Below are 24586 nucleotides of genomic sequence, written 5' to 3' on the forward strand. Positions count from 1 at the left end.
TTTTATCTTCGCCTTAAACTTATGGTCCTAAATATTATATACCATGCCGTTCTGAATTGGTTGCACTGCGCGATCGTCCAGAGTAAAATTAAAATCCAATCTCAAATTTAAATATTCAATTTCAGGAAAAATGTTGTATGATTCTCGTATGTTATGAAGCTGCATTGTTCTCTTTTTGCACATATCGAATGTAGACATAATTATGATCAAGCCTTATACAGGATTTAATTGAAAGAATGTTGATTTACGAAATATCGACCGGCGCTGAGTCTTCACGCCTATCAGCCAGCTTTGAATGCATTTTCCCGAAAGTTTCTGCACGATCCTAACAAAAGCAATGAAAGGTACTCGAAAGCTACTGATTTATTACTAACATGAGGTAAAAAAATATTTTTATTTTTGTTTTGAAACTTCCGAAGCTGAAACAGTGGTGCATTCAAAATACAATATAATAAAATTTCATTGAAATTTTGATAAGCTGATGTCTGTGATTGAAAAACTTTATTACCAATTAAACTGAGATAACACCGTCTGACAAGTTTTGTTTTCTGTTTAAGATATTTTTAATTTTTTCTATGAACTTTGTGGTGCTGATTATGACGTCGACTAATTTTATCCCACCTTTTAGATCCGTATGTGTACTGATCATCTTGGAGATTGTATTGAAGAACAGAGGGAACGATTTCACCCAAACATTACATGTATGAAAGCAAGACACCAAGGTTAGTGAAACTGTAAAGCTTACAGCTACCATCCAAACTGATCGATCAAAATCGGACTCAAGATATTTGTATACTCTTTTATGCTATAAAAATGCATTAGTGAATGTTAATATAACTTCAGTGCAGCCAAGGTTCATTTTTTTCTTGTTTTTTTTCTATATTTATAGCTTTTTATTATTTTAGTAATGATTTCAGAAAAGAGCAATAATAATACCGTTAACTCCATCTTAGACCCTTAATTGCCAAGTAAAATTAAAGCGTGTTTTGCACAGTGTAATCATTATCATGTATTGTTTTTATTTACATTGTGTTTGATTATGGATAAAAGTACATATGTATCAATTAATCGCTTTATCGCCAGCGATAAAAGACGCCCTGCTAAGCTCAATTTGCATCTAACTGCCTCCAGTGGCAGAAGTGTCGTTGCGCGTTATTCCAGTTTACGAGCAGAAAAGTGCATGTGTTGCTGTTTAGATCGTCTTAATAAGTAGTTATATTGAAAAACACAAACAAAGCATACAAATGAGCGCTTTGGCGTTGATCGCTTTCGCGCTGTGGGCGCTTTTCATGCTCTACTTGCCGCACATCGTAGAATTTTTACGCATAAGGAGATTCGCGTCTACTATACCGGGACCGAGTATTGGTGAACTGATCGAGAATGCGAAGAAAGGACGTGAGTGCAAAATTGTTATTGAATATGTGGTAATTAGTCTTTGAAGAGAAGTTCAGGCATAGGGCCCATTATACTTTCCATAAATATCTCGTTAGTAAATCATCGAATTTTTGTTTCCAATAAAATGAGCAAAAAATAGTAAGATTTTGTTCATACTCGTAATTTAAAATTTTTTAGTAAATTCTTAGAAAGATTCAAAGTAATCCTCTTGGTCCCAATACTGGGGTCAACGTTTTTTCCAGTCCTCGAAACAGTTATTAACGTCAATTTACGGAATAGCCTTCAATGTAGCTCAGCGATTCACGTTTAATGTCCTCAATTGTCTCAAAACGGTTTCCCCGAGGGGTCTTTTGAGTTTGCTGAATAACACTGTGATAGTCAAAAAAAAAAAGACAAGACCAAATTCGACGGTTTCCTCCTATTTCGGGTCCTACGAATCGAACTGCATCATTACTTTTTTAAGTTACAATCATGGTTTCATACAAAAATTGTTGTTGAAGTTTTTCATCAAAGTGGCCCATTGTAAGAGAAAGGCACATTTTTTTCGGTCTCTAACTTTTTTAATGTTGACTTTTTTGGTAAACTTTCTTTGGCAAAGCTTCTTAGAATAAGTCCGTCTTTAAGTTCTTAGATGACTGTAAACCCCAAAATCAAGGTTTTCTGTATCCTTATAGCCAATATGTCGAAAAAAAACTGAAATTTAATTCATTTTTTTTAATGTTTTTTCCCTCACGTTTCGTCAATATTTTAATTTACCCTTTGATACTTATACATTAAGTGACATCTTGTAATAGTAAGAAACTTAAGTAAAGACAACGTTCTGAGCAAACTAACCATTAGAAAAAAAACTTAACAAAATTTGTATTTTTTAAAAACGCTACACAACTATGTTTGTGTACTGTTTTTTTTTTTTTTTGTATCTTATAAGTGTTATCAATAAGTATCATAAATTTGTACACAATATTTAAATTAAATTTAATAAGACTCATCTGTCAATGTCCAACACAAATCAGCAAGCAACGAGTCAAGCTTTTAACCACTGCCCTGATAAGAAATAACAACAAGTATCGTTTGAAAGAAACGTTAAATGCTTGCCTAAGAGTCAAAAAGCATAGTAGAGTCATTAAGCATAGATTGCAGTAGTTAATTTGACTTTGACTTCGCGGAAAGAACATTGTTTTAGTGCCTTGTATATTAAGAAAATAAATTAAAATGAATAAGTCTCCAATTGGCCTATCGTAGTTCTGCTACGTACTTATGTGGAAAATTTACAAGCCCTCGGAGTAGACGCAAAATATCTTCGGGAACTGCCGGCATCTACGAGGAATAGTTCGATTTGCCCGTTATAAGAGACGTAGATTGGGTGCCAAATACCATTTGCACGCAATGCAACAACAACCTGCATAACTGGTCAAAAAGACTGTGCCTAAAAATGGGGTTCGGCATCCCAATGATTTGGATAGATCCACAAGGGCATCATACTGGTAACTGCTACGCGTGCAAGAACAAATTTGCAAGACTCAAAAAAAAAACACAGTTTACAAAAGTGTTCAATCTGCACAGCTACCAGTATCTCACTCAGAAAATGTTCCAATACCAAGACGTCCAAGTCCAACTGACAGATATATTTCGCCAACATTTTCCACCGAGCCTACAGATCTACTCTCAATGTATAACCCAACCGAAGTTGAAAGCCCATGTCGTCACTTGGAGATTTCCCAAGCCCGTTTGAATACGATGGTACGACAGCTGAAATTATCGCAAAGACAAGCGATTTGCCTAGCACATCATCATCGATCGGTAAATATATTGTCTAAAGATGTGAAGGTGTATGGATACCGCAAAAGACAGCAGGAGCTTTTAGATTTCTTTGAAGTTAATGGCGACAATACTTTTTCGTATTGTAAAAATATTCCTGGTCTTATGCAATACATGAACTGTGAGTACAAACCAGAGCAATGGCGCTTGTTTATTGACTCGTCGAAAAATAGTTTAAAAGCAGGATTGCTGTATGTGGATAACACAATCCAATTTCCAAAAGCTCCAACAAGGACCCGATATAAGAAAACTTATGAAGAACGCAAAATTCGGAGAACTTCTGAGGCCAAATGAAAAAATTGTCTGGAACTCCGTTATGACCGTTATAAACCATTGCTTAGGAGTGCATCGGTCTAAAGATTGGAAAAAATATGTGAATGACATGGTGGACTCTTTTGAAGAAATAGGTGTGAATATGTCCTTAAAAATTCATTTCCTTCACCATAACAAGGACCATTTTGAGCAGCAAGTTCCGACTGAATCCGATGAGCATGGAGAAAGATTTCACCAAGTCGCCGCCCCCTTGAGCATTGGTACAGCGGCAAAAAGCTTGACTCGTTGCTTGCTGATTTGTACACAATAATCATGTATCAAAGGGTAAATTAAAATATTGACGAAACGTGAGGGAAAAAACATTAAAAAAAATGAATTAAATTTCAGTTTTTTCGACATATTGGCTATAAGGACACAAAAAACATTTATTTTGGGGTTTACAGTCATCTAAGAACTTAAAGACGGACTTATTCTGAGAAGCTTTGCCAAAGAAAGTTTACCAAAAAAGTCAACATTAATAAAGTTAGATACCGAAGAAAATGTGCCTTTCTCTTACAATGGGCCACTTTGATGAAAAACTTCAACAACAATTTTTGTATGAAACCATGATTGTAACTCAAAAAAGTAATGATGCAGTTCGATTCGTAGACCCCGAAATAGGAGGAAACCGTCGAATTTGGTCTTGTCATTTTTTTTTTGAAAAAAGCTATCACAGTGTAATTAAAAGTTGGCGAATATTTGACACATTTCTATAAAAATGTTTGATTAGATCATAGACTCTGCAAGCTGCTGCAAGCGGTATTGAAATTAAAAATTTCTAGTCAATAGAATTAATGAACCTGTTATTTCATGTTAAATTAACCGTGCGATTCTGTATTGTGATACAGTCACAAGTTTCTAAATAAAATTTAGACTTTAAATTAGGGACAACTTTTGTAACTTGAAACGATTTTGTAAGTGACAGTAAGTGAAGTTAGTGGAATAATTTATGTGGACACTGAAGGTGATAAATAGTGCCTGCAGACGGCTTTATTTAATTCCACCCTGAAGGAGATATACATATATTCCAATCCAGAATTCAATATTATTATGTGTAACAGAATTGCTTTTCTTGTTAATTTAGGAACTAATTTTATGTAACGGACGTTAATAATAAAAAATAAATTAATTAATTTGTTTAAATTTGTTTAAATTAATTAATAACATGATATTCTCATTTCAGAAATTCTGGCATGGTTGAATTCGCTTTACAAGAAACATGGTACTGTTTTTCGCATATGGTTCGGTAAGGATCTCACGGTCTTCTTTTCCGATCCCGAAGACGTCAAGCAAATACTAAGTAATAACAAATTGTTGAAAAAGTCCAAAAGTTACGAACTCATCGAGGTATGGCTTGGCAAGGGACTCCTAACCAGTTCTAACGAAGCCTGGCAACGTCACCGAAAATTACTCACACCCGCCTTCCATTTTCGCATACTGGGCGAATTCAAGGAACCCATGGAGGATAACTGTCAAATTCTCATTAGTAAATTGCGCGAGAAAGCAAACGGCGAGCAGTTCGATATATATCCATATATAACGTTATTTGCTTTGGATGCTATTTTAGAGACGGCAATGGGCTTAAAGAAGAATGCACAGATGCAGAGCGAGTCGGAATACGTGAAGGCTGTCCAGACGTATGTGAAGAATTTAAAAACAAATCTCTTGAATTGGCTTATTTTCCCTTCATTCCCATTCCAGCATATGTCGCGTTTTGTACAAGCGGCTTTTCTCATTTTGGCATCGCTTTGATTTGATTTATCGCTTCACCGATGCATACAAAGAGCGCATCGAAGCACTGAAGGTACTGCATGGCGAAACCAATCGTATGATCAAGTTGCGCCGTCAAATGCTGCAGGACACCAACATACATAATATGGCAGACGCTGAGAAATCCGATGAAGTCGGCGGTAAACGGCGTCTTGCCTTCCTCGATATGCTGCTGATATCGCAGCTAGAAGGTGGCGGTCTAACAGATCTTGAAATACGCGAAGAAGTCGACACTTTCTTGTTTGGAGGTCATGACACCACGAGCTCTGCCATGGGCTTTTGCATTTATCTGCTCTCTCAGCATGAGGACATACAGCAGCGCGCTTACGAAGAGGCCGTAGCAATGCAGGGACGTGAAAAGGAAACAATGCGTTACTTGGAGGCGGTGATAAAAGAAACGCTACGCATTTATCCTTCAGTACCATCCTACTCACGAAAAACGCAAGAAGACTTACAAATCGGTAATATAACAGTGCCAAAGGGTGTTGCTATCAGCGTACTGGCCTACATGGTACATCGTGATGAAAATAATTATCCAGAACCTGAAAAATTCAACCCAGATCGGTTTTTGGACAACGACAAAGAGTTGCATCCATTCGCTTTCGTAGCATTTAGTGCAGGACCAAGGAATTGCATTGGTAAATGAAATTAAAATATTTGTAATAACTCATTAAATTTCATTTTCTACTCGCTTTTAGGTCAAAAGTTCGCTATGCTGGAGTTAAAGCTTGCGCTATCGTCTCTTTTGAGGAGTTACGAATTACTGCCAGTGAAGGGTTTCGTACCTAATCATTTGGCAGAGTTGGTGATGAAAAGTGGAAATGGCATACAGATACGTATGCGGCCACGAAAATAAAATACCGTTACCAGTTTTTAATGCATTTATTGATTTTTACCGCCTTGTGCTATTGTTTATTAGTTGTTTAAAAATATGTTCTAAATAAATATTTTTTATTAATCGTATGACCTGAAAACCACCCTCAATATAAACGGCAAACTTCTCTTTTTACCCTGAAAAGGGTATATTAATTTTGCCACTATATTTGTAACACCCGAAAGGAATCAGCGGAGACCGTATAAAGTGTAGACTAGTATACCAATACAAATGATCATGCTGTGCTATAACATATACACAGGTATCATACAAACTAAAGATAAGCTACATATATTATAGCTTTTTGGCAGCCGAAGTTAATAATTTTTCTTGTTTTTAAATACATATTATATTTTATCCAGTCAAACTCAATAGGAAGAAGTCCACATTATATAGGATCTAGGTGCGACTCTGTTCCTACTAATATCACACTATCTATTTTTTCAAAGCGGTCGCTACTAGACAGTTAAAGACAAATTCTGGTGTAGGATTTTGAAAAAAATCGATTTTTTTTTACATATTTTGAAAGTTTAGACTTTCAGAAATGTGATCTAGGAAGAATGTTTCAAAATTCGACATATTTTCGGAGATACAGCCGATTTTGTGACGTGGCGTCCGTGTTCACTAGAATTGTCTCCTAAACTTTAAACGCGTTTTTCTCTAAACTACTTTTTTTGAGGTAGTTGACATGATATTTCAAGTTCTACTGAACCGCTTCCTTTGAAATTTGGTATGTACATATCTTCTTTATACAATGCTCTATCGTGTCTGCTTGGATTTCCAAAAATTTTGATTTGAAGTATTTTTAAAAAATTCGAAAAGGTCGAAAAAATCGGGTAAAAATTTTTTTTTTTTCAAGTCCACGCTATTTTGATATTTTTTTTTTTTGAAAATGGTCAACCCAATAACGACATCCTTACTAATGAAGAATCTTCTTGTTTTTTGTGTTTTAGATCTCTACGAGGGTTGAAATCACGTCAACCAGGACGCACCGTTTTTTTTGAAGCCCCAACTCCACCGGCCTGTATCTCGACGAATTTTGGCTTTTTTTCGCAATTTTTTTATATTATTAAAATGTCAATAAAAAACGTATAAAAAAATTTATAGTAAAAATGTTTTTCATTTTTTTTATCTTAGTTTAAAAAATGCCTAAAATTCATGCGTCTAGACCAGACCCCCTTAAATTTCCATCTTCCTACCGGGTCATGTAATGGTGAATATAATGAAGAAATTTGCTATATTTTGAAATTTTTGTATAAAAAAGGGAAGAATGCCATGCAAGCCATCAATGAAATTTGTGAAGTTTACGGAGACGATGTTGTATCAGTTCGTGTAGCACAACAATGGTTCGCTCGCCTCCACTTCGTTCGATTTACACCGATGAAAGTTTTACGCAGGTGGAATAATGTCTCTAGCGGAAATATTGCAAAAAGTGATTGACCAAAATGGTACATATTTGTTTATTTATTTATTACTATAAAAACAAAAAAAAACAAGAAAGGAAAGGCTAAGTTCGGGTGCAACCAATCGCAAGAATCAAAGCCAGGGAAATACTTTAAGGTGTAAAACCAAATATATAGAGGATAGACCAAGTTTCCGCTCAAATTTATTTATTTTAGGCGCAAAGATACACATTATGAATAAAACACGCTTTCTTATTTTCATTGGGATAACTCACATATTGGCCGTTATGTGCGGTACAAAGTTACCACGAAGCCTCTGCGAATGGTAGGCACCTAGTCGTGGTGCAGGGGCTTAAACCGCAGCACAGCACGGCAGCTCCCATCCACCAGGGTGATGCTGCTCAGCATCTTCCCTGGGGGATGGCAGAGGCCGCATGTGCGCGGCGACCAAGAGCTACCACCTCCTAATCCAGGGTGTTATGCGACCCGTGCCCATTGGATGATTTGCAGCCAGGAGGTAAATTCGGCTGTATTCGTACGGAGCCTTCCCAACACCGGGCCGCCTTGGGAAGTAACGGTGGCCTTACTGCGTCAAGGGGCTTTGGCGCAGCGGACTTCTGGATTCCCCTTTCAAAGACTAGACCGGGAGGCCCACAACACGGGCCAAACGGTCATAAGAACAAGATGGAACAACAAACAGACAACGGCAACAACAACAACGACAACCAAAACAACAACAACTACAATCGGAGCAACGGATAGAAGCAGCAGCAGCAGCAGTACCGCAAGCAAGAGTGGCCCAGGAGCTAGAAGAAAGTTTAGCTTCCTTGATGCCCTGTCGCCTGAAGAGCGAGCACTCTTCGAGGAGCACGCTCGTGACGACGACGATGTGCTCTCCGGCAGCGGTACACAGCGTAGTGAGTCAGCAAAGACCACGGTAAATCGCGCAAATGCTGCCCCCTCAACCCCCTCGAGCAGGATCGACTGCAGAGAGGAGGGTGGTTTCACGAAAGTGGAATCTAAGGGTGAACGAAAGCGGAGAAGGCAAGGAGGGAACATTCCACGTACCCCGGAGCCAGGACAGCCAGGAGGTCATGGCGATCCTCGTAGAGCAGGAATGAGCGGAGCCACTCTTAAGTGGTACCTAAGATTCCTGGAGGACGGCATGACACCAGAGTCAGCTGAAAAGCGGGCTCTGAGTAGGAGCAGTGGGAACAACCCCTCTCCCAACAATGCACAGCGCATAGATGCCAACGGTGGATCGGCGGCAACAAGGCGTAGAAATCGAAGGCGTCGCCGGGCTCACGCTGCTTCGTTAGAAGGACGGAGCGAAGCAAGGACGGCGCCCCAAGAAGCACCCAGAATGGAGAAGAGGAAGAGTGGCCAGATAACACCTCAGGAGCCACCTAGACCAAAGAGGGTAAGAGAGGACAAACCACAGGAGACTAGTGGAAGGCGTTCCAACCCCAAACAGCAGGCAACCGCAAGCCGCAAATACGCAGAGGCTGTGAGCAGCATTCGGATGGCTGTGTTGCCCCGCAACTACCCGGCGGAGGCCCTGGGATCCGAACAACTGACGGCTCTCCAGGACTGCATAGTGGATGCCCTGTCTGTCGGCATAGGCTTCACCAGCGCCTTTAACGGCATATTTTTCAAGGGCGGCATGCTGCTTTTTGACTGCCAAAATGAAAAGTCGGCCACTTGGCTACAAGGGATCATACCAAGGCTAGAGGGTTGGAAGGGTCCGGCCTTGTGTGTAAGAAGGGGAGACGAGATTCCACAGCTACACAGCATGGTGGCGTTCTTCCCAAGAAGCGCAGACAAAGGCTACGACATCGCGCTCAATCTGGTAAGGAACCAGAATGAAGGTTTAAGTACCTCGGCGTGGAAGGTCGTAGCGAGCAAAGTTGAGGGTTCTGGGTGGAACCTCAACATAACGATGGACGACGAGTCATATAAGTACATCCGGCAGAAGGGATTCGTCGTGAGGCCATGGAGGCCCAAGACCACGTCTACGAGCCAAGAACCTTCGACGGAGACGACCGCAGCACCAGCTCCACCCGTAACCCGCCCAGCAGCGCATGAAGCGACTGCCGCTGTGGTTTCGTGTGAGCGAGATGAGCCCACCAACGACAAAATTTCGGCTGGGCAGGTTGCGACTTCCGCCGCAGAAGTGAACAGCAGCAACGAGATCCCCAAAGAGCAGGAAGGCAGGTTGCCATCCACCCAAGAGCTCCTGGAAGGGCTGGAGATGCAGGTCGATGGAGGGATTGAGGACGAGGACCCGTCTCTCGTCGAACCTGTACTAGAATCTCCAGTACCGGCATAGAGGTGGCTCAGGTGAACCTCCATCACGCATCGGCATCCTCGGCTGTCATCGTAAAGAGGTTCATTTCGGATAAACTGGGCATCATCTTAATCCAGGAACCTTGGGTGTTCAGAGGAGAGGTAAGAGGCCTCAACACAAGAAAGAGCAATGTAATCTGGGATCTATCTAGCGAGAGACCCCGTTCCTGTGTAGTCGTTAGAGCCGATATAGACCTTTTCTGTATTTCAGAGTTTTTAACGCAAGATCTGGTGGCAGTACAGATAAAGGACAAGGAAGGATCGGACTTCGTCCTCGCATCAGCATATTTTCCGGGAGAGACGGCCACGGCACCCCTCCCATCGATACTCAAACTAGTGGAGCACTGCAAGGCCAACAATCTGCCCCTAACCATAGGTTGCGATGCCAATGCGCATCACACGGAATGGGGCAGCACGGGCTGTAACGTGAGGGGTGAGTCACTTCCAGAATTTATACTTAGTAATAACTAATATTAACATAGAGAATGTAGGTTGTGAACCAACCTTCGTAACCAGTGTTCGGAAAGAGGTCCTAGACATTACCCTGAGCAACGACAGCATGATTGGGCTGATCTCGCAGTGGCGGGTTTCAAAAGAACCCTCAATGTCAGATCACATGATCATTCGCTTTGTTCTGAGGGTGACAGTCGGTGACCGACCTACGACTCGTACCCCGAGAAATACAAACTGGGGTTTCTTCAGAGAAAATCTAAGCAGGAACTTAAGTGAAGTGGAGCAGGTGGATGGTAGGTCCACCACAGTTGGGCTGGAGAGTAGGCTAAATGCCATCAACCAATCCATTATGGACGCCTACCATTGTGCCTGTCCACTGAAAGCGACCACTAGTAAACAAATCTACCCCTGGTGGTCCAGTAAACTCTCAGCTCTTAGACTTAGGGTGCGCAAGCTGTTTAACAAAGCCAAGCGCACGGGCAGCTGGGAAGAATACAAGCGGCAGCTAACAATCTACAACAAGGAGATTAGGCTTGCCAAGTCAAACAGTTTCAGGAAATTCTGTCAGAGCGTCGCCACGACCCCGGAGGCAGCCCGACTGCACAAGGCGATGTCGAAGGGTAAGACGGACACAGTGTTATCCTTAAAAAGACAGGACGGGACCTATACGACAAGCGCGGAGGAGAGGGCGGAAACACTCCTACAAACGCACTTCCCGGAGACAGTTCAAGCTGACCTAACCCCAGCTTCGGTCACGCGTAGGCCAGATCGCTCAGACTGGCTGACTGCAAGGAATCTGTTCACTGCAGACTCAGTCAGGTGGGCACTGGCCTCCTTTTCGAGCTACAAGTCACCGGGAGTGGACGGCGTCTTCCCGGCCCTCTTGCAGCAAGGTATGGACATTCTCCTACCACACCTGCTAGGGCTGATGAGAGACAGCCTGGCGATGTCGTATATCCCCGAGCCATGGAGAATTGCTAAAGTAATTTTCATCCCCAAGATAGGAAGAAGAGACTATTCGTTAGCCAAATCATTCCGGCCCATAAGTCTGACCTCCTTCTTTCTAAAGGGGATGGAAAAGGTAATAGACAACCACATAAGATCGGAGGTGCTGAAGGTCGCACCCCTGCATGACAGACAACACGCGTACAGAGCGGGAAGATCCACAAATACTGCTCTGTACCAACTCACGTCTGAACTGCAGGATTCACTAGTCAATGGCGAGGTAGCGCTTTGCGCCTTCCTAGACATTGAGGGTGCCTTTGATAATGCGTCTCACACAAGCGTGATCAAGGCACTCGAGAGAAGGAATGTAACCCTCCCGATACGCAGATGGATTGAAGCCCTTCTGCGCACTAGGGTAGCAGAAACAATAGTGGGAGAAAGTAAGATTCGTCTTGGCACCACGAGGGGATGCCCACAGGGCGGAGTACTATCCCCTCTGCTATGGAGCCTGATAATAGACGAGCTACTCGAGCTACTCACAAGCAATGGAATCCGCTGCCAAGGGTATGCGGACGGCATCGTCATAATGGCGAGAGGCAGATTTGTGAACACACTCTGTGACATTGTTCAAAGAGGCCTAAACTTGGCGAAAGGATGGTGCAACACGGTAGGGCTAAACATCAACCCAGCAAAGACCACCGTGATCCCATTCACAAAGCGGAGATCTCTTCCGGGCCTGAGATCCCTTACAATCGGAGGCACAGAGGTGGAAATGTCTAAGGAGGTCAAATTCCTTGGCCTCACCTTAGACTCACAGCTAAGATGGAGTAGGCATTTGGACCTAACGCTATCCAAGGCAACCAGAGCACTTATGATTTGTAGACGCCTGGCCGGCAGATCATGGGGATGCAAGCCAAGCATCATTAGATGGCTGTATACCATGATAGTAAGACCTATCGTCACCTATGGAGCGGTTGCATGGGCCACCAAAGCGGCGCAGTCTTCGGTGATAAGAAGACTGTCAAAACTGCAAAGACTTGCATGAGTCTGTGCTTCGGAGGCAATTCGCACATGCCCCACGGTGGCACTGGAAGTCTTACTAGAGCTCACACCGCTTCATCAGGTGATCAAGCTAGCAGCAAAGCACACCATGCTGCTAATGTCAGCAGAAGGCTGTGGAAGAGGGAAGATCATGTCCTCTAAACAGATGGACGCCCTAGCGGAAAGCACACCGCTGGCCCTCCTCCCACGAGATGGCACAACAAAGAAAATTAATCTCAAAAAGAATTTTAAAGTAACTCTAGGCAACAAGACGGAGTGGAACGATTCCACGCTGGGAAAGCTGCTGGAAGACAGTACCATTCAGTGGTACACTGATGGCTCAAAAACACCGGAAGGTATTGGGGCAGGTATTGCGGGACCGCGTACTAAGCTGTCCATACCTATGGGCTGCTTCCCAAGCATCTTCCGGGCTGAAGTTTTTGCCATCAGTCAGTGCGCGGAAGTCAACCTCGGCCGCAACTATCGCAACCAGCGCATAGCTATTCTTAGTGATAGTCAAGCGGCACTAAAAGCGATCCTATCATACGAGACCAAATCGCTTTTAGTCGAGGAATGTATAGAAAGGCTAAACCGCCTATCCGTGTGCAATCGGGTGCACCTAATCTGGGTACCAGGGCACAAGGGAGTAGAAGGGAATGAGAAAGCCCACGATATCCTCTAAACAGATGGACGCACAGCCCGCACAGCAGCAGCGTCCAATATGTTGGGACCAGAGCCATACATAGCGGTAGGACCCCACATTCTTAAGGAGCTGCTCCGCACGGAGGAGAGAGAGGAAAGAGAGCGGCACTGGCGGCAGGCGGCAAGCATGCGCCACGCTAAGCTACTTCTGGGAGGGTACAATCTCTCGAGGTTTAAAGAAATAATTAACCTACCCCGTGAGAAATTCCGTCTCCTCGTCGCAATATACACAGGACACTGCAAGCTCAGGAAGCACCTGTCCAACATGGGCATGGTCTCCTGTGCCAACTGCCGGTTCTGCGACCTGGAACAGGAGACACCAGCACACCTGATCCTGGATTGCACAGCAATCTGTGGAAGAAGGCTTAAGGCCCTGGATTCTGTCTGAAAATTCTCAAGTGTTTTTGAGAAGCGAAAATGTAAACTTGGGAAATGCGCGAATACTCGTAAAACAAGAAGCCTAATTGCCTGTCTCGAAAATAAATTGCGATAATAAATGAAAACGCGTCCGGTCGATTCGATGGTTCTAATACAATAGAATCTTTATTTAATTTCATTTAGTTGCTTAGCCTAAATCTTAAACTAACGGTTTAAACTAGTGGTAATGTTCATATGTATAAAAAAGGGGAAAGTATAGTAATTTTCAACTTTCGTTAAATATTGTAGAAGATTACGTTCAGGTGAGTAAGGTGAGTAATATTTTGGTATTACAAATGTATTATTAAGGTAAGTATACAATAATTTAAATAATTCAATATTTTATAATTTTTTATAATTCATTTTTCTTAATTTTAGTTTTAGGTTTAAATATATATTTTGTCGCTTGACGCAACACTGTCTATATCAGCAGGGATCACATCACCTCGCTTGAGCCCGGCAAACTCCTGGAACTGTTCAGGCTGCTGGGGCTCTGGGAGGTCATGTGATAAAGTAGAGGGCACAATAGACCCTAGGTCGCGGTGCATTACCTCAAATAACTATTCTAATTCTAATTCTACCACGAAGTTCGAAAATCTTTATATTAAGTCTCTGGGGCAGAGATCTTAAAGCATATTTTAATAAAAATAATAAAATATTAATTAAAAACATGTTTTAAGTTCTCTGGTTGCAGTTTGTTTAGAAATACGAAAAGACTACCAAAATTAAAATATAAATGAATTCATTGCATACTTTTCGGTTGAACAACTACAGTTGTGTCCAGTAAGTAAGAGAGGCTCAAATAATTAAGCTTTTAGGTAAATATTTTAGCTCATTTTTAATCTCTACCTCACAAAAAAATTTTAATCAAATTTATTAAGTTTGAAATATAAAATGAAACATCGAAAAAGGCATAAACTGTTTAAACAAAAAAAAAATAAATAAATGAAATTATATTTAGGGAACTTTATAATTCACCACGCACAATTAAAAATTTTTTAAATAACACAACACAAAATGGCGGCTGTACGGACTTTTAACATAATTTTTCCAAAATTTGTCTTCTTTTGAAATGACTACTTGAGTGACTCCTACAGAAACTCATTAACAATGTCGAGTATGATATGATGACTGTAGTGGCGTTGAGTCTGACCAAAATGACCTATCATCATGAGTCTGCTGGCCATGAGCATTGCATCATACTTCACTTGAATATGTATTCGCCGGATATCGAGCTTAACCTCCAGGGGCTTTGTCGATTTAGATTCTATTGCGTTGGTATAGTTTCTATTGCGTTTGTAATCCCCGTTAAGCAGACCTATGTACTGCACCCATTCCAAGGACTAAATGCGACATTTTTTCGATAATTCCATCTGTTAAACCACTCTTGTCGCGCATTGTGTACGCCAGAGATAAAGAGATGCCCAACTCTTGCGGAAAGTTCAGACGATGAACCCAATTTTCGACGATTTTCAAGCATAAATCGGGCGATATTGCTGAAATTTCACTTTCGATATTCGTACGAAGTTCATCAATCGTCGGTGGCGTCAAATCGCCAAATGACTGGACCATTTCGGGAGATGGTTCACGTTCACCAAACTTGATTTTCACTAAATCGAGTGTGACATTCGCTGTGAGGCTTGTGCCGCCGTCCTTTTAGGACCATATGTTGTCCAAGTCCATATCAACCATTTTCGGGCCAAAAATATTCGGTTAGCATTGTGCGGTAGCGACTCCCATTCACAGTAACGTGCCGGTCTTGATCATCATGGAAAAAATAAGGCCCAATGACGCCCTCGGCCCATAAAACGGTAATTTTTACTGTATACAATAATGACTCAATAAGTACGTGTGGATTACTGCCTGATCAACAAGCATATTTTGCTTGGTTACGAAGCCATTCAGTCAGAAATGAGCATGAGGCGCTGAAGCTGACTTTTCGATGAAAATCGGGATCATTTTCAAGTTGTTGCTCAGCCCAATTCAATAACATACGACGATTCTGGTGGTCAAACCGCTTCAGTTCTTCCGTCAATTACATATTGTAGGCCAAGATCTTTTCCCAAAATTCCCCACAACGTCGTCACAGAGATGCCCAACGCTTGAGAACGACGTGTGAGAGAATGATTTGGGTCTTCCTCAATTGTTGCGTTTGCGGCAATAATATTCTCGACAGTACGGGCACTTTTTGTCTCACTGGCACGGGAACATTTTGTACTGTGCCTGTGGACTCAAATTTTTCCACTAGACGCTCAATTGTTGATCTGACAGGATGATTTTGACGACCATAAATTAGACGTAGCGCTTGTTGAGTTGAGTTGAGTCTACTGACTCCGAATTTCGGTAGAAAATTTTAATAATTTCGACTCGTTGTTGCACCATATATCTTTTCATGATCTTTTGGCAAACATTACTGAAGAGAAATGTTAAAAGAGCGGGAATATATAATACGCCGTTTGCTGTCCCTATCAAACTACTTTTGTAACCTCCCTATGGCAAACCCGTTATATCTTGAACATACATATATTTAGTTTGCCATGAATTTGTAATAAGGAAAGTTTGAAGGATATAGTATATACAGTGTCTACCAATAGGCAGTTTGTGATTTTAACAGCATGTGGGGCCAAATTTTCATGTACTTCAGGAAACACAATTTCATCCCAAAAATTGACCGTTTGTTGCAGATTGTGCCATAGTGGCATCATTGAGCCTTATTTCATGCGAAAAAATTCAGGAAATATAAGTAAAATCAATAGCGAGCGTTAAAACACAATTTTGACCGACAAAACAGTGCGCCACGTCATGTATCACGTCTATACCTGGACACATTGCGTGCTAAGTTTGGTGAATATTTAATTTCGAGGAAAGGACCATGCAAAGTATGGAAAACATTTTCATATGGCGAGGTGTCTTTAAGAAATTTCAGTTCGAACTACTACAGCATACAACTGCAACTGACGTTGTACGAAAAACTATTTTATCTGTCAAGGTATCTTCGTGGAACTCGCCATATGTAAATTATTATCCAAGGCATTGCTAAAATTTTCGAACATTTTGTTCAGTTAGGATCACTAAGCTTATAGCTGCCATCCAAACCGATCGATATTTTTATACTAAATTTTATTCTATAAAAATGCAACTGTGAAGGTTAATATAACTTCAGTGCAGCCAAAGTTAACTTTTTCTCTTGTTTCTTTTCTATATTATAGTTTTTTGTTATTTTAGTAATGATTTCAGAAAAGAGCAATAACTTAACCGTTAACTCAATACTAGACCCTTAAGGGCCAACTAAAATTAAAGCTTCTTTTGCACAGTGTTATCATTTATTGTTTTTATTTACATTGTATTTGATTATAAATATACGTAAATGAGAGTACATATGTATGCATCAATGAATCGCTTTATCGCCAGCGATAAAAAGACGCACTGCTTAGCTCAGTTTGCATCTAACTGCCTCCAGTGGCAGAAGTGTCGTTGCGCGTTATTCCAGTTTACGAGCAGAAAAGTGCATGTGTTGCTGTTTAGATCGTCTTAATAAGTAGTTATATTGAAAAACACAAACAAAGCATACAAATGAGCGCTTTGGCGTTGATCGCTTTCGCGCTCTGGGCGCTTTTCATGCGCTACTTGCCGCACATCGTAGAATTTTTACGCATAAGAAAGTTCGCGTCTACCATACCAGGACCGAGTATTGGCGAACTGATCGAGAATGCGAAGAAAGGACGTGAGTGCAAAATTGTTATTGAATATGTGATAATTAGTGTTTAAACAAAAGTTCAGACATAGAGCCCATTATACTTTCCATAAATATCTCGTTAATAAATAACCGAATTTTTTTTCCAATAAAATGAGCAAAAAATAGTAAGATTTTGTTCATAATTTAAAATTTTTTAGTAAATTCTTAGAAAGATTCAAAGTAATCCTCTTGGTCCCAATACTGGTGTCAACGTTTTTTCCAGTCCTCGAAACAGTTATTAACGTCAATTTACGGAATATGGGAATATGGGTGAAATCGGTTCACAACCACGCCTTCTTCCAATATAACACTATTTAGAATTCCATCTGATGCCTTCTCTGTATAATATATACATTAGGAACCAATGATGATGGCGGAATAAAACTTTACACAAATACGGTATTTGAGCTGAGGTATTCCTTGTGGAAAAATTGTCGTGATCGGACTATAACTTTTCAAGGTCCCTAATATCGAACACGAAGAAGAACTCAGTGGCTAACCTAACCTAACCTAATTTTTCATCGAAAATGTCGGTAAATCTCTCAGAATTTAATTCTAATTAATACTTTTTTTCAATAAAATGTGAATATGCGAAGAAACATCAAATCAACAATTGTTTCTTGAAGGAAATTCGAAGTAATCGTGAAATTCATCCTAAATTAGTTGAAATCATTATTATGAAGAGTATAAAATGTTCGGTGACACCCGAACTTATCCCTTCCTTACTTGTTTTACAGTAAAATTCTCATGCAATATTTATTGTATGCTAGTTCCACTAATGTGGATCATTGTCTCAATCCCACGATAGGCCAAATGACGATCTTGCAATAACAGTTTGCGCTTAGCATGAATAGTTTCCGGAACAAGAACTGATTTTGGAGGACTTTCACTAAATTCGTCTTGGAGTGATCTACGACCTCGATTGTATTCACCATTCCATCGATAAACATTGGCTTTTAATAGAGCTTCATCCTCAAAAATTGAATTAAGTTCATCGAAGCACTGATACTGAGATAACCTACGTCGAAGGTTGTTAAAAATAATCGCGATGTAACTGTAAGCAACATGAATAGCGGTGGTATATCAAAACGTTTTGAGTACGCATACATACCCTCAAAAATGGGTTGCGAAATCCCGAAATATAAAAGGCAACCTACATATGTTTGTATCTATGTCTCTTAATCTGGTTGTAAACAGGCACTGACGTAGGTACTTCGAAAATCTACATACATATGATTGCAGAGTATAATAATTATTATTAAGATGATTAGAGCTTTTTTACGACATGCATTCATTCAAACACACCTTTTCAATAAGTTTTATCGTTTGATAAGAAAAACACAACTTTATGATTCAAAATACAATTTATTATTCGGTATAATCTCCCTGAACTTTAATACACCTCCAATCTGTGGATCCCATCCCTGAAGTGGGAAAACGGAAGGTCTGCAAAATACGCTTCAACAGCTGTTGAGTTCTGGAAATAAATGGAAGTCGCTGGGACCAAATCTGGTGGATAAGGTCGATGCTCCCACATTTCGAACTTTAATTAATGCATTTTAGCCACTGTTCTTCCGACAAGGTTCATTGTCCTGATGAAAAGGGATTCTTTTCTTCTGCAAACCGAGTCTTTTTTCACGAATTTTTTCCTTCAACTGGTCCAAAAGATTGCCATAATATTCAGAATTAATTGTTTTACAAGTTTGCAAGTAATCCACAAACAAAATTCCTCTCGCATCCCAAAAAAACTGATGTAATAACCTTCATGACCAGGTTCACAGGACTCTTTAGCCTCTAGTTTTGATTCAGGGTCTTGGTGATAGACCCAAGTTTCATCCATAGTGATGAATCGACGCACAAAATCCTTTATCTTTTTTAAAACGTTCCAAATGTTGCTGAAAAAGTCGCATTCGAATGTTTTTCTCTTAAAATCTGGCTCACATTGCCTAATGAGATGTGTAGAGCCTCTAATAAATCCCTCTCAGTCAATCGACGATTTTCCGAAACCATATCCTGTATTTTGGCTATGATTTCTAGTATTGATGCGTTTTTTGAACGTCCTTCACGTGGATCGTCTTCAAGGCTTGTACATATGACCATGTTTAAGTTCAGCAACCCATCTTTCTACTGTTTAATTGTAGGTGAACAACCATTATACACTTTTAACATTGTGATCCAAAGTAACGAAAAAGAATCCAGGTAAAGTATGAGCTCTTAATATTAATAATAACAGGTGCCACTTTGTGATTTTTGATATCCTATATACAAAACTCGAACTTCAGAACTTAATCGAGCAGGTACAATCTTCTATAAGAGAGTACAGCTGCTGGCGTATGCCGATGATATTGATATCATTGGCCTCAACATCCGCGCCGTTTGTTCTGCTTTCTCCAAACTGGAAGCGAAGCAGATGGGTCTGGCAGTGAACGAGGGCAATACGAAATATCTCCTGTCATCACGCATTCAGGCATCGTCCATCATGAATTTGTTTCTCCTGGCCCAAGTTTTACGTGGAAATCCTCAAGAGATTCAAACGAAGGGTCAATCGGGTCCGACAAGACATCAAGACATGGTTCAATAGATTTTTTTAACTCTACACAGTCCTATTACTTACCGGACAAACCCTGTATATATTGCTCTAACTGAGTAGTATTATGTATTTATGTATAGGTATACTCGTAAAAATCTTAAAATTTATTACCATAAATCCAAGCGATAAGAACGATGACTTTTCTCCAAATTTGTTTATTAAATGTAGCGTATAATTAAAACTTGGGTAAACCTTCATTGTATTTAAGCAAGTACAAAGGTCGCCAGTTGGTTAATAATTTAATCAGTTCCACTATAAAATATTGCAATGTTATGATAACTACTCCTGCTTTGTTGTTATAGTTACTATGTTAAAGCACAATGGTGCGGGACTTTGATAAATATCTATCTACTTAAGGTTCTGGACTTAGAAACTTTCTTTTTAGACGTACAAGTATAAGGCACACACTTTTTGCTGATTGATGATTTACATTTATGCATATTTTCTTTAGAAGAAATTAATTTTTTTGAAACTCAAAGCATAAATAAATAAAATCAGAAATATGGCATGTAATTATTATGCATTTATGCATAATTTTTCTTGATTGGAGAGCATTAAGGCAAGACGCACTGTGGCCGGTGCTCAAACTTATTTATGGAAACTAAAACAATTTATTTCTTTTTCTTTGAGGAATCGATATTTTCAAATATTGTAAAGTCGAATATAATAAAAACATCGTTTTTATGTTATTATTGATTAAAACTTGAAAATTTTTCGAAATCAATAATTAAAGGTTGCCAAATATTTGACACATTTATATAAAAATGTTTGATTAGATCATAGACTCTGCAAACTGCTGCAAGAGGTATTGAAACTAAAAATATCTAGTCAATAGAATTAATGAACCTGCTATTTCATGTTAAATTAACCGTGCGATTCTATATTGTGATACAGTCACATGTTTCTAAAACTGAGATTTTAAATTAGAGAAATTGTTTGTAACTTGAGACGATTTTGTAAGTGACAGTCACAAAAATCTATTACATTTGAATAGCAACTCGTTCAGGGGCGAGGGGTTTGTGTTGGGGTGGTGTTAGCTGCGGAGAGCTTCCCTCCAAAATTCGACTCTGTACCCGCCCCTGAACTAATCGCAAATGGAGACTTTACCTCAAAATGTCTCAAATAGTGACTAGAGACTGCTTACAGAATTCCACTATACTGTGCCCAAAAAATAAGATGACATTGTATTTATTTTGAAAATTCTTTATTTATTCTTCCAAATCAATTTCATCCCCTTCAAAGTAATCCCCTCCCGATGCAATGCACTTATGCCAACGGATTTTCCAATCTTTGAAACACTGGTTGTAGTCACTTTCCGGGATGGCCTTCAGTTCCGTCTTCTCTGCGGCTTGAATCTCCCCCGGTGTCCCGGAGCGGTCTTTTGAGCTTGGTGAACAGCCAGAAGTCGCACGGCGCCAGATCAGGTGAATACGGTGGTTGCGGAACGATATGGGTTGAGTTTTTGGCGAAATGATCACGAATTACGAGGGCAGTATGGGATGGTGCATTATCGTGGTGTAAAAACCAAGAATTGTCTTTCCACAATTCCGGCCTTTTTAGGCGGATAGCGTTACGCAAACGACGCATAACGTTCAAATAATATTCCTTGTTGACTGTTTGACCGATAAGGAAGGAATTCATAATGCACAACACTACGATAATCGAAGAAAACAGTCCTTGACTTTGGCGTGATTTTTTTGGTCTCGGCTCTCTTTTGGCACGATATTCGCTCGATTGATCGGTTTTTTCGGGGTTGTAAGCATAGATCCAAGTCTCATCGCCAGTTATAATGCATTTCATGACACCCTGGTAGTCGGAAAGCATCGTTTCACACACTTCAACGCGACGCCTTTTGTCCAAAAAATTCAATGTTTTCGGTACCAGTCGAGATTTGACGCGCTTGAGGCCCAAAACATCCTTCAAAATGGTATTGGCTGAGCCTTTCGATATGCCAACTTCATCAGCAAGGTCTCTAATTATCAGTCGACGGTTTTTCAACACCAAATCTTTGATTTGTTGAACGTGAGCTTCGTTGGTTGAGGTTAATGGTCGCCCTGGACGCTCTTCGTCTTCGACACGTTCACGGCCGGCTTGGAACTCACTATACCACTTATAAACATTTTGTTAGACATAGCCTCATCATCGAAGGCTTTCTACACCATCCTCAACGTATCCGCAGCAGAAAATTGATACCGTAAACAAAATTTAATGCAAATTCTTTGCTCAACAAATTTCGACATCGAAAAACTCACTTTTAGCAGCTCAAAATTAATCTATGTATATATCTTGATTCCATAGAAGATCTATTGATTGCGCAGGAAATGTATACAGATAAACTTTAATGAAATTATTTATGTGAACACTGAAGGTGATAAATAGTGCCTGCAGACGGCTTTATTTAATTCCACCCTGAAGGAGATAGATGTATATTCCAATCCAGAACTCAATATTATTATGTGTAAGAGAATTGCTTTTCTTGTTAATTTATGAACTAATTTTATGTAACGGACGTTAATAATAAAAAATAAATTAATTAATTTGTTTAAATTAATTAATAACATGATATTCTCATTTCAGAAATTCTGGTCTGGTTGAATTCGCTTTACAAGAAACATGGTACTGTTTTTCGCATATGGTTCGGTAAGGATCTCACGGTCTTCTTTTCCGATCCCGAAGACGTCAGGCAAATACTAAGTAATAATAAATTGTTGAAAAAGTCCAAAAGTTACGAACTCTCCGAGGTATGGCTTGGCAAGGGACTCCTAACCAGTTCTAACGAAGCCTGGCAACGTCGCCGAAAATTACTCACACCCGCCTTCCATTTTCGCATACTGGGCGAATTCAAGGAACCCATGGAGGATAACTGTCAAATTCTCATCAGCAAATTGCGCGAGAAAGCAAACGGCGAGCAGTTCGATATATATCCATATATAACGTTATTCGCTTTGGATGCTATTTTAGAGACGGCGATGGGCTTAAAAAAGAATGCACAGATGCAGAGCGAGTCGGAATACGTGAAGGCTGTTCAGACGTATGTGAAGAATTTAAAAACAAATCTCTTGAATTGGCTTATTTTCCCTTCATTCCCATTCCAGCATTTGTCGCGTTTTGTACAAGCGGCTTTTCTCATTTTGGCATCGCTTTGATTTGATCTATCGCTTCACCGATGCGTACAAAGAGAGCAACGAAGCGCTGAAGGTACTGCATGGCGAAACCAATCGTATGATCAAGTTGCGTCGTCAAATGCTGCAGGACACCAACATACATAATATGGCAGACGCTGAGAAATCCGATGAAGTCGGCGGTAAACGGCGTCTTGCCTTCCTCGATATGCTGCTGATATCGCAGCTAGAAGGTGGCGGTCTAACAGATCTTGAAATACGCGAAGAAGTCGACACTTTCTTGTTTGAGGGTCATGACACCACGAGCTCTGCCATGGGCTTTTGCATTTATCTGCTCTCTCAGCATGAGGACATACAGCAGCGCGCTTACGAAGAGGCCGTAGCAATGCAGGGACGTGAAAAGGAAACCATGCGTTACTTGGAGGCGGTGATAAAAGAAACGCTACGCATTTATCCTTCAGTACCATCCTACTCACGAAAAACGCAAGAAGACTTACAAATCGGTAATATAACAGTGCCAAAGGGTGTCGCTGTCAGCGTATTGGCCTACATGGTACATCGTGATGAAAATAATTATCCAGAACCTGAAAAATTCAACCCAGATCGGTTTTTGGACAACGACAAGGAGTTGCATCCATTCGCTTTCGTAGCATTTAGTGCGGGACCAAGGAATTGCATTGGTAAATGAAATTAAAATATTTGATTAAACTCTCAGTTCTGTAGTAACTCATTAAATTTCATTTTCTACTCGCGTTTAGGTCAAAAGTTCGCTATGCTGGAGTTAAAGCTTGCGCTATCGTCTCTTTTGAGGAGTTACGAATTACTGCCAGTGAAGGGTTTCGTACCTAATCATTTGGCAGAGTTGGTGATGAAAAGTGGAAATGGCATACAGATACGTATGCGGCCCCGAAAATAAAATACCGTTACCAGTTTTTAATGCATTTATTGATTTTTACCGCCTTGTGTTATTATTGTTTATTAGTTGTTTAAAAATATGTTCTAAATAAATATTTTTTATTAATCGTATGACCTGAAAACCATCCTCAATATAAACGACAAACTTCTCTTTATACCCTAAACAGGGTATATTAATTTTGCCACAATATTTGTTACACCCAAAAGGCATCAGCGGAGACCCTATAAAGTATAGACTAGTACCAATACAAATGATCAGCTTGACATGCTGAGCCGATTTAATCATGTTCTTCAGTTATATATGCGAAATAGTCTTTCAGTTTTTAGGATATTGACCTGATATTTTGCAGACGTCCTATTCTTTTCAGGAAGCTGCAAACTTTTCGGAACCCACAATATTGAACAACTAGCATATAGTTTCCATACAAACTGAACGATGGAAATCAAGTGCTTGTAGGGAAAACTTTCTCACTTGACAAGGTATCTTCAAGAAATTTGGCAGAGATTCTTAACCAAAGCATCACTTCAATACCGTAAGATATTTTTCAGTTCGTACTACTATAACATATACATATCGCTCATTTACTTCAATAGTGTCATAACTCAAAAAACGCATTTTTTCAGGAGAGCAATTTTTAGTTTTCAGCTTTCTTTTGTGGGTTAAATAAAAGCTAAGATCGCAGATTTTCTATGCAAACTAGTGATATGTCATGTGTAGTATACATTATAGAAGAAATTCGACCGAAA

The 24586-nt window shown here is 40.1% G+C and overlaps 1 protein-coding gene across 3 annotated transcripts; it reads left to right on the forward strand.

The window, feature by feature from the left end:
• The first annotated feature begins 1093 nt into the window (after nucleotides 1-1093).
• On the forward strand, nucleotides 1094-23950 carry LOC125778516 (probable cytochrome P450 4s3). Of its 3 annotated transcripts, none has more exons than XM_049456764.1 (4): nucleotides 1094-1395; nucleotides 4709-5162; nucleotides 5227-5933; nucleotides 5994-6258. In XM_049456764.1, exons 1-4 carry the CDS (start codon nucleotides 1245-1247, stop codon nucleotides 6149-6151), a joined length of 1470 nt encoding a protein of 489 aa, XP_049312721.1. In that variant the 5' UTR covers nucleotides 1094-1244; the 3' UTR covers nucleotides 6152-6258. The 3 variants fall into 3 exon arrangements, with proteins under 3 accessions (XP_049312721.1, XP_049312723.1, XP_049312722.1); XM_049456766.1 differs by lacking the exon at nucleotides 5994-6258 and adding an exon at nucleotides 23001-23612 and having other exon boundaries at nucleotides 1095-1395; nucleotides 5227-5329; XM_049456765.1 differs by lacking the exons at nucleotides 1094-1395; nucleotides 4709-5162; nucleotides 5227-5933; nucleotides 5994-6258 and adding exons at nucleotides 16905-17200; nucleotides 22380-22833; nucleotides 22898-23604; nucleotides 23683-23950.
• The last annotated feature ends 636 nt before the right edge of the window (nucleotides 23951-24586 follow it).

The sequence above is a fragment of the Bactrocera dorsalis genome, chromosome 4 (genome assembly GCF_023373825.1).
Source record: "Bactrocera dorsalis isolate Fly_Bdor chromosome 4, ASM2337382v1, whole genome shotgun sequence".
NCBI lineage: Eukaryota > Metazoa > Arthropoda > Insecta > Diptera > Tephritidae > Bactrocera > Bactrocera dorsalis.